The 10408-nt window shown below is 52.7% G+C and overlaps 1 protein-coding gene across 1 annotated transcript; it reads left to right on the plus strand.

The window, feature by feature from the left end:
* Nucleotides 1-5727: 5727 nt before the first annotated feature.
* On the plus strand, nt 5728-8530 carry LOC119001579 (saoe class I histocompatibility antigen, A alpha chain-like; the record flags this gene model as incomplete). The annotated part of the gene is made up of 6 exons (XM_037066981.1): nt 5728-5843; nt 6116-6400; nt 6556-6828; nt 7376-7651; nt 7748-7900; nt 8434-8530. Coding segments are annotated over exons 1-6 (1145 nt in total), but the record flags the coding sequence as incomplete, so codon positions are not given.
* Nucleotides 8531-10408: the final 1878 nt, after the last annotated feature.

The raw sequence follows: 10408 nt of genomic DNA on the forward strand, positions 1-10408 counted from the left end.
GTCCCCCTGGGGGTCAAGCCCAGGTGGAGGTGTGCTCTGCCTGGCTAATGGGCATCGTGTCCCCACACAGGTGCTTGTCCATCTGGGGCCTGTTTCCCAACACAGACTCTTTCCCATGAGGCCCGTGGGAAAGTGAAAGCCACATTTATCACCTGATGACTCTAGTGATGGGGACTGATTCCCAGCTGTCACAGATCAGAGTGTAGGGTCTCTGCTGAGGACGACGTCCAGTGAGCAGTTGACTCATTCCTGGCACATGTACTTTCCCGATCCTACCCTGGGTGTTCAGTCACAGTTCAGTGACCTTTGCATGGTCATGGGACACTCCAGCAGTGCTCATGTGACCACCCTGAGAGTGGACAGTTCAGTCACAGCTCTGAAACCTTCCCTGCCCTTCAGGAGTGTGGGGCTCCTTTAGGGTCACAGGACCCAGCCTCCCCCTGACTTCTCACAGAATGTTTTCTTCCCACAGACAGAGGCAGGGAGAGCTACTCTCAGGCTGCCTGTAAGTCTGGGTGTTGGGGAGGTGATATCTGGGACCCTTGGGAGTCTGTGAGCGGGGCTCCCCCACCCCATAACTCTGCTGTTGTGTCTTCCCCAGACAGTGACAGTGGCCAGGGCTGTGACTTGTCTCTCACAGCTCCTAAGGGTGAGACCTGAGGTCAGGAAGTGGGGGGCATTGGGACCAAGGGACACAACTGGGTTTTGGGGATTCTCAGAGTGGGACATTCTGAGTATGTGGTGGCTGTAGGAGAATGTGACACTTCTGAGACTGACCTGAATTTTTCACAGTAACTTTCTTTCCAGGGTGACAAAGCTGCTTTCTCCAGGAGTTTGTGTTAAAACAATCACTGCAGTCTCCCCTTGGGACTTTAAGGATCCCTGACTGCTGTGTATGTACCCAGCATCAGAATGTTATTTAATCATCTTAATGTCCATGCATTGTTTTAATATTAGTCATATATATGTAAATAAATCAGAAGTGATTTAATTTAAAAGCTCCAAGGTGTATTGTTTCTGGTAGGTGTTATTCTGTCTACACCTTCACCCTGTTTGTTAAGCTGTTCTAAATCACTTTAAATTCACAAACTTACCATGAGGCGTGGAGACAACCCTGGAGGGCCAGACTGTGTGCCATGGGACAAGGGGACCACACGGCTCCCTAGTGATGTCCCCTGTGACCTGTGCTCCATGTGCAGTTAAGGGTTTCTTACCGTACATCTGAGTGTGACCTTTTGTGCTTCTGGCTGTAGCCAGTTGAGTTCCCCGGTGCTAACTGATTGCCACTTTATCACCTAGGAGTCTCCCCAAGCTTCCAGGCCTCCGTCATGTAGACCTCAGGGGTGTCCATGTGGGGTCAGAGAGCTGACCAATCAGAAGGTGAGGACACCCGCTTAAAGAAGGAACTGTTCCAGCGTCCACTGTCTTTAACCCACTGCAGACACTTCTCATTCTGCAGATGCTGAGCCTTAGAAGGTCATGGTCAAGGAGCCCATGTCCTTAGTGGCTTCCTCTGAGAGTTCCTCCCCAAGAGAAAGCCCTCGGGCCACAGGGTCAGTCTGGCTGCTGAGCTGAGAACAGAATCAGGAGCCCAGGGACCATCGAGGCAGGAGGGAGAGGTGTGGGGAAGCTCCCAGGGTTCCAGGCTGCAGGGGCTGGGTGTTCTGACGGGGCTGTGAGCGGTGGGAACAGTGGGAGGGACTGGACACTGAATGCGTTTGGAAGGTGGATTTCACAGAATTTCCTAGGTATTCAGTCTGGAGTGTGGGAAGGAGTCAAGGAGGGCACCCCATATCTGTGCTGTGCCAGCAGAAAGATGGGGTTATATCAGCAGAGATGGGGAGACTCTTGCAGGAGTATGTGTGGGGGAGGGGTGGGCATTTCAAGCCTTCAGCTGAAGAGAAGGTCAAGGTGAGACGTCTGTTAGAAGCATCAGTGAGGAGTCAGGTTGGACAGATGCGTGTGGGGACCTTGAGGAGAAACGTCTGGGCTGGAGACACAGATGTGGAGGTGATGCTAAAAATGACATTGAAATCCGTGAGTGTGGATGAGGCCACCAAGGCAGCCAGGATTGCAGAAGAGGACAGAACAAGGACTGGATACTTCACCTCCCTGTCCTGACAGTGGTGACATTGGTCACCACTGGTCACTCACCAAGGTTGGTGATGGCCAGGTCTTCCTGTCATACATTCACCATTTGGTGTTTGTCATTCATCAATAACTTACAGGAAGATGTTCTGAGATTGTCCTGCTGTGCCCTTCACCACTTCCACACTCACCCTCCTCAGCTTCTATTATTACTTCCACCCAAGTCAATGAAAATATAATTATCCTGTATTAGCCCTCAGTATTGATTAGTAGGATCTAAGCCAAATACAGCTTAAGAAATATAATCAATAATACTGTTGTGGTGTCAGATAATACTAGATTTATCAGGGAAGATTACTCAATGAGCAATACAAGTGTTTAATCCCTTTGTTTATAGCTGAAACGAATATGTATTATTTGTCAACTGCTTTGAAAAATAAAAAGTTATTTAAAGTTTTTAAAAATGCCAACCTGGACTCCTTGCCCAGCATTCTGACAGAAGTTTCGGGGACAACTTTGAGTACTTGGTGACAAGCCCATGAGGAATCCTGGTCTCAGACACATTTGGATCCACACAAGTCATTGATGAGCTAGGGCCCAGCTTGGGGAAGGGACTTAAATCACATTTAAATATGTTCTTTTCCTGTGGAAGGAAAGATAGTTCACATTTTGTCATATGATATGAGAGGCGCAGCGTTTTCTCTACTGGGGGAAAGTCAAGCGGAAGATGAGAGTGGCCCTCAGTTCCACGTCGTGAAAATCTCCAAATGCTCGCTCTCTGTAATGCTCCCCCGATTGGTTTCTGGAGCAAATAGTAAAACCCCGAAGTTTCTACTTTAAACATAAAAGCATTTCTATGTGGGAAATTGGGAGCTCGTTTTCTTTCAGGAGAAGCCACAGAACAGACCTGAGGCCGTGAGCAGCGAGAGCTGTGGGACCAGAACACACAGGAAGACCAGCCCCCGGGTCACAGGGATGACAGTGTGAGGGACTTGGGGACAGGGTTCTGAGGAGCTGAAGGAGAGGGCCCAGCAGGAAACGCAGAGAGTGGAGGTCCTGGTGCACATGTCCCTGTAGCCCTGTGACCACATGACTCTAAGTCACCTCCAGCCAGGGAACTGGGGACACTTTCTCTGTCTCCTGCCTGCTACTCACGACTTCATCTTAGTAATGCCTATCCCTGTCCCCTGTCTCCAGACGTGGCTGAGGCTGCCATCCTGTGGTCATGTCCTAATGTCACGTCCATTGTCCTCGCGGTCTGGCCCAGCGTCTCCATGGTGCTTCACCTGCACAGACACCACCAGAGGCTGCAGCCCATTCACACCTGGCAGCCGCCACCAATGCCCTGCAGTGACCTGAGCCACCCACATCGTCCTGGTCTCCTGTGTCACTCCCTGTGTGCTCAGTTGCATTCACACTAACATTTCTGCCCTTTTATGGTAGTCTCAACTGTGGTTGCTGCAACCAGATAAGGTTTTGGTTTCGTTTCTCCAGCACCAGCCCCTCCCTGTTGTGCTCGTGAAGAGTCGAAACCAGAGCTGAGAAGATAAATTCAAAGTCAGCTTCAGTAATAACTTCAGTTACTTTACTCGGTAATTAGGTACTCAGTACCATTTCTTAGATTATACCCACAACGATCTTAGAAGCTCAGTTTGAAACTGGTGCTTCACTGGAAGGTCTTCAAGTCAGTCCAGAATACGAGGAGCTTGATAAAGATCCACCAAATTATAAAGCAATGATGTTCCCACTGACCAGGGCAGCCATTGAAGGGAATCTGCGGTCTTTAGGAACATTGCAGTGTTTCCAGACATTTCATTTCAACGTAAATGGGGGCAATATCTGTCCAAAAAGCGATGCAGATTTTGTCCCCTTGATGAAGACAACTGTAGGAAGTGAAGCTGTGCTGTCTACATGGGGGAAACAGCTCTTTCTCCCACACGCTGACGCATTACACATAAAATAAGGGTTGTTTCATGGAGATGCTACTTTCTCCACGTGAAGATTTCTTTACAGATTCTCACCTTCAGCTATGTTTACCCATTCCAGAGAGGGGAAGGGAGGGAGCCAGAGAGAGAGGTAGAAAGGAGCATTCACCAGTCGCCTCTCCCCTGGGCCTGGGTGGAGGACCACACCCACAACCCAGGTCGGTGCCCTGCCTGAGTCTACGACCCACAACCTTCACTGTAGTGAGGACGCTCCAGTGAACCGAGCCACAGGGTCAGGGTTGAAGTGGGATATTTTTGTTTTTTTCTTTTTCTTTTTTTACAGTTGACTCTGTGAAGTTTTTCAATTAAATGGATGAAGTGATATTACCCCCTTCTATTTCTTTTAGAGGGCAGGTTGGATCCGAATGTTGTTGCCATTGGCCAGCCATGGCCAGGGAGCAGCTGGGGTGCACTGAATGGACCCAGACATGTGGACTTTCCCATCCACAGTTAAATGGGCCATGGTAACCCGCAAGTGACCTAGACGTTGGCGATTCCATAGGGCCTCCCACAAGCGTCCAGGATGCAATGAGGCTGGGGTGTTTACAGACATATCTTTTTCGTGGTGTTCAGGATGGTGCCTCTGCCAACAGGAATGCAACAGTTTTGGAAATGGGGACCCGTTGATATTTCTCCTGTTTCACAGACATGCAGCCACAAGACTGTGGCTGCTGGGCCTCTTTTCTCCCTCCACAGCTGGCAGTTAAAACTGTAAAGGATAAACTTCTACTGATTTAATAGAACATTCTTGGGTCTGGATAATGTGCCAGTTCGATGCCACCTGCCTAGCTTCGGTGTCGGCAAAATGACTTCCTTTCCCTTCCATGGTGGCAGCTTCAGAATGCCCCGGAATTTTGATAATGGCCCATTGTTTTAGGTCCGGTGTGGCATCTAATAAATCTGCAGCCCGTTTTCCATTTCTTTGTGAGCTGCCCTGAGGAAGTGAGGAGGCCTCTGCACTTCCCCACCATCGCACGGTCACTTCACCAAGTGCACACGACCCTCCGTGTGAACACTGGCCACTGGATCTTCGTCCAGGTGACAAGCCCGCGTTAGAGCAGTGAGTTCAGCTCGGTGGACAGATTTCATTTCCAATCCATGAACGCTCTCGATTCTGTCCACCACGGAAGTTACTGCATATCCCTCAGTGATGTCCCTGCTCATCCCTCAGATGAGATCCCTCTGTAACCAAACTAAAGCAGCAGCATCAATAGAAGTTTCCTGTACATCACTCCTGGGAACCCGGAGGTGGTCAGTCAGCACAACACAATTGTCTTCATGCTGTAACGGGGGTAACAGTCGCAGGGTTAAGGTGGTCACACCGAGTTACCGCGATATCGGGTGCAGGGAGCAGGACGCTTCCTAAGAAGCCAAACAACTGTCGGAGACGTGTTGAGTGTGATGAGCGGTCAGTACAGAGTCGGCGGAATGAGGAGCGTAACTAGTTAAACGTGGGTCCTCAACCCCGTCCATTTTAAGCCACAAACAGGAAGCAGAGCTGGCCCTCTTACAGGAAAGAGGCGGCGAGTTCTCGGTGTAGCCAGTTAACTCCCCAGGAAGAAACACCGGACTCCGCCCCGTAAGCCACTGGGTGAACGCGCAGCCAATCAGCGTCACCGTGGTTCCGTGTCGGTATAAAGCCTCGGCAGGAACCGGAATTTACTATTCAGGGACTCGATTTTTACCAGAAATCTGGTAGATTTCGGGTGATGGCGCAGGTCTTTGTCCTGTTGCTCACCGGAACCCTGGCCCTGACCGAGACCCGGGCGGGTGAGTGCGGGGTCGGGAGGGAACGGCCTCTGCGGGGCGGGAGCGAGCGGACCCAGCAGGGGGCGCGGGACCCCAGGCTCGATTACCCAGCGCCTCCGCCCAGAACCAAGCCCCGCCCTCATTTGGCCACGCCCATCAACGCCCCTCCCCCTCCTCTCAATCACCGCCCCCTTTCTCTTCTCCCCTCCCACCCCCACCCTCACCGGCTCCGCGGCCCCCTGCCCCTACAGGCCCCACAGCGACCCCGAGACGCACGTCCTCCCCGCCCCCAGGCCCCCACAGCCTGAGTTATTTGCACACCGCCGTGTACGAACCGGGCCCCAGGAAGAACCGGTACGTCGTCGTCGGCTACGTGAACAACAAGGAGATCCTGCGGTTCAACAGCGACGCCGTGAACCCGAAGGTGGAGCCGCGGGTGCGGTGCTTGGAGGAGGCGTGGGTGGAGCAGGAGGACCCAGATTTTTGGGAGGACCAGACGGTGGAAATGAAGCAACAACAGCGGATGAGCAGAGCGAGCCTGAACAAGCTGTGTGCCCACTACAACCAGAGCGAGGACGGTGAGCAGGCGCGCCCGGGGCCGGGTACAGGCCCATCCCCACAGACGGACCGGGGTCGCCCCTGGTCTCTCGGTCTATGCAATACCCCCAGGCTGGGGCGTGGAAATGGTGGGGCTATGTAGTGCGGTGATGACCTTAGCGGCTGGTGGGGTCAGGGTCTCACATCCTCCAGGAAATGACCGGCTGCGTGGTGGGGTCGGACGGGCACTTCCTCCGCGGGTTCAGTCACTTCGCCTACGACGGCACCGACTACGTGGCCCTGAAGGAGGACCTGCGCTCCTGGACCCCAGCCTCCAAAGTGCACCAGGTCACCGGGAGCACCTTGGTGCAGGTCCCTGACGCAGAGGGCAGGAGGTTCTTCCTGGAGCACACGTGTGTGCACCGGCTCCAGCTGCTCCTGAAGGGGAAGGAGACGCTGCAAAGAGCAGGTACCAGGGCGCGGGCCTCCCCGAGGAGGGGATCTGTGGGCTGGGGCGGCTTCCTACAAGCAGAAGGAGGGGAATGGGGCAGTGACAGAATGTCCCTCCTGCTCGGGAGAAGAAACAGCTCCCCAGATTTCCTTATTCTGTGACTCACCCACGGACCCAACTTTCTCTAGAGGACAGTAAGGGTCTCTGTGCCTCCCTGAAACACCCACAGCAGTTCACCTGGGGCACCGGGACCCTCTCCCTGGTTCTCTGACTCAGACCCCCTATGGAGGCCTGACTCCAGGTTTTCTGAGTCATTCAGCCTCCACCTGATTCTATGTCTCCCCTTAGAGACTTGGACACTCCTACCCTAGGTTCTCACCCTGATTCTGGAGCTTTCTAGGAAACAGGAGATTATCCCAGATGCCTCTGTGCGGGCTGGTGTCTGGGTGGTGCACTCCCTTCCCCCACCCCCCATGTCCTGTCCACTCTCAGGGTGGTCACAGGAGCACTGCTGGAGTGTCCCATGACCGTGCAGAGTTCCTGAATTTTCTCACCCTCCCCTCAGGCCCTCCAAAGACACAGGTCACCCACCACCCCATCTCTGACCATGAGGTCACCCTGAGGTGCTGGGCCCTGGGCTTCTACCCTGCTGACATCACCCTGACCTGGCAGCGTGATGGGGAGGACCTGACCCAGGACATGGAGCTTGTGGAGACCAGGCCTGCAGGGGACGGAACCTTCCAGAAGTGGGCTGCTGTGGTCGTGTCCCCTGGAGAGGAGCAGAGATACACGTGCCATGTGCAGCACCAGGGGCTGCCTGAGCCCCTGACCCTGAGATGGGGTGAGGAGGGGTGTGGGCACAGAGCCGCTCCTCAGGGTGTCCCTGAGCAGGGTCAGGACTCAGGCCTGAGGCTGACCTCTCACCCTCCCCTCTCAGACCCCCCTCCTCAGACCACCATCACCATCATGACCATCGTGGGCATCGCTGCTGCCCTGGGTGTCCTTGGAGCTGTGGCTGCTGGAGCTGTGATGTGGAGGAGGAAGTGCCCAGGTGGGCAAGGAGTGGGGCTGAGTTCCCTGTCCCCCTGGGGTCAAGCCCAGGTGGAGGTGTGCTCTGCCTGGTTAATGGGCACCGTGTCCCCACACGGGTGCTTGTATCTAGGGCCTGTTTCCTAACACTGACACTTCAGTGAGGCCCGTGGGAAAGTGAGGGACACATTTATCACCTGATGGTTCTACCAGTGGGGACTGACCCCCCAGCTGTCACAGGTCAGAGGGGAAGGTCCCTGCTGAGGGCAGGCATCCAAACAGGTGGTTGGTCCATTCCTGGCACATGTAGTCTCCCTGTATTTCCTGATCCCACCCTGGGTGTTCAGTCCCAGTTCTGGAACCTTCTCTGTGTTTCAGGAGTGTGGGGCTCCTAAAGGGTCACAGGACCCAGCCTCCCCCTGACTTCTCACAGAACGTTTTCTTCCCACAGGCAGAGGCAGGGAGAACAACACTCAGGCTGCCTGTAAGTCTGGGTGTTGGGGAGGTGACGTCTGGGACCCTTGGGAGAGTGTGGGCTGGAGTCTGTGAGGGGGGCTCCCCCACCCCGTAACTCTGCTGTTGTGTCTTCCCCAGGCAGTGACAGTTCCCAGGGCTCTGATGTGTCTCTCACAGCTCCTGAGAGTGAGACCCAGAGGACAGAAAATAGGGCCATTGGGACTGAGGGGCACAAGTGGGTTTTGGGGATTCTCAGACTGGGACATTTGGAGCACAAGGTGGACTGTGGGGGAATGTGACACTTCTGAGACTGACCTGAACCTCTTCATCACAACTTTCTTTCCAGCGTGACAGAGCCGCTTTGTGCAGGACTCGGAGCTGAAATTGTCAGTCTAGCCTCCCCTCTGGGATGGTGAATTCCAGACTGCTGTCATTAATATTGAAGTGTATACATATATATTTATTTACATATATATATATATATTATATTTATATATATTATATATATAAATATATATTATATATTTTATATTTATATATAATATATATATATATAAAAGTGATGGAAATTAAAAGGTCCAAGGTATGTGGTTTGTGGTAGGTGTTATTTGATCTATACCTTCACCCCATTTATTAACCCACTTAAGTTACTTTAAATTCATAAACTCACAATCAGGTTTGGAAATAACCCAGGTGGGACAGACTGTGTCACAGGACAAGGGGACCTCAGGGCTCCCCAATGATGTTCCCTGTGACCACCTGTGCTCCATGCACTATTCAGGGTTTCTTCCCACGCATTTGAATGTGACTTTTTGGAGCCTCTGGCCATGGTTGTTGAGTCCCCTGATTCTAGCCAAGTGCTGCTTTGCTGCCTAGGGGTCGCCCCAAGCTTCCAGGCCCCCCTTTTGTAGACCTCAGGATTGTCCGTGTGGGGTCAGAGTGCTGACCAATCAGAAGGTGAGGACACCCGCTTAAAGCAGGAACTGTTCCAGCGTCCACTGTCCTTAATCCACTGCAGACACTTCTCCTTCTACAGATGCTGAGCATTGGAAGGTCATGGCCAAGGAGCCCATGTCCTTAGTGGCTTCCTCTGAGAGTTCCTTCTCAAGGGAGAGCCCTCGGGCCACAGGGTCAGTCTGGCTGCTGAGCTGAGAACAGAATCAGGAGCCCAGGGACCAGTGAGGCAGGAGGGAGAGGTGTGGGGAAGCTCCCAGGGTTCCAGGCTGCAGGGGCTGGGTGTTCTGACGGGGCTGTGAGCGGTGGGAACAGTGGGGAGAGACTGGACACTGAACGCATTTGGAAGGTGGATTTCTCAGCATTTCCTAGTGATTCAGTCTGGGGTGTGGGAAGGAGTCAAGGAGGACACCCCATATCTGTGCTGTGCCAGCACAAAGATGGGGTTCTATCAGCAGAGACGGGGAAAATGCTGGTAGGAGTGTGGGGGAGGGGTGGGCATCTCAAGCATTCAGCTGAAGAGAAGGTCAAGGTGAGACGTCTGTTAGACACACCAGTGAGGAGTCAGGTTGGACAGATGAGTGTGGGGACCTTGAGGAGAAATGTCTGGGCTGGAGGCATAGGTGTGGAGGTCATGCTGCAAAAATGACATTAAATCCATGAGTGTGGATGAGCCCACCAAGGGAGCCAGGACTGTGGAAGAGGAAGGAACAAGGACACTACACCTCCCTGTCCCGACAGTGGGGACATTCATCCTAGTGACTCACTCAGGTGGGTGACGGTCAGATCTCCCCATCATACAGGCACCATTTGGTATTTGTCATTCATCAGGAATTTCTAAGGAGATGTTGAGATTGTCCTGCTGTGCCCTTCACCACTTCCACACTCACCCTCCTCAGCCCCTCTATTAACTTCCACCCAAGTCAACAGGAGTATGACGGTTGTCTTGTACCAACCCTCAGTATTTTTTCCTTAGGATGTACAGTACAGCACAGGGAATACAGTCAATAATATCATTGTGAATATTTATGGTGTCAGATGGGTCCTAGATTTATCACGGACATTATTCAATAAACTATGCCAATGTTTAATCACTGCACTTTCCACCTGAAACTGCTAAAATATTGTATGTCAACTGTAATTGAAAAGTAAAAAAATA

This window comes from Sturnira hondurensis, unplaced genomic scaffold (genome assembly GCF_014824575.4).
Source record: "Sturnira hondurensis isolate 20B ecotype Veracruz unplaced genomic scaffold, ASM1482457v3 Scaffold0016914, whole genome shotgun sequence".
NCBI lineage: Eukaryota > Metazoa > Chordata > Mammalia > Chiroptera > Phyllostomidae > Sturnira > Sturnira hondurensis.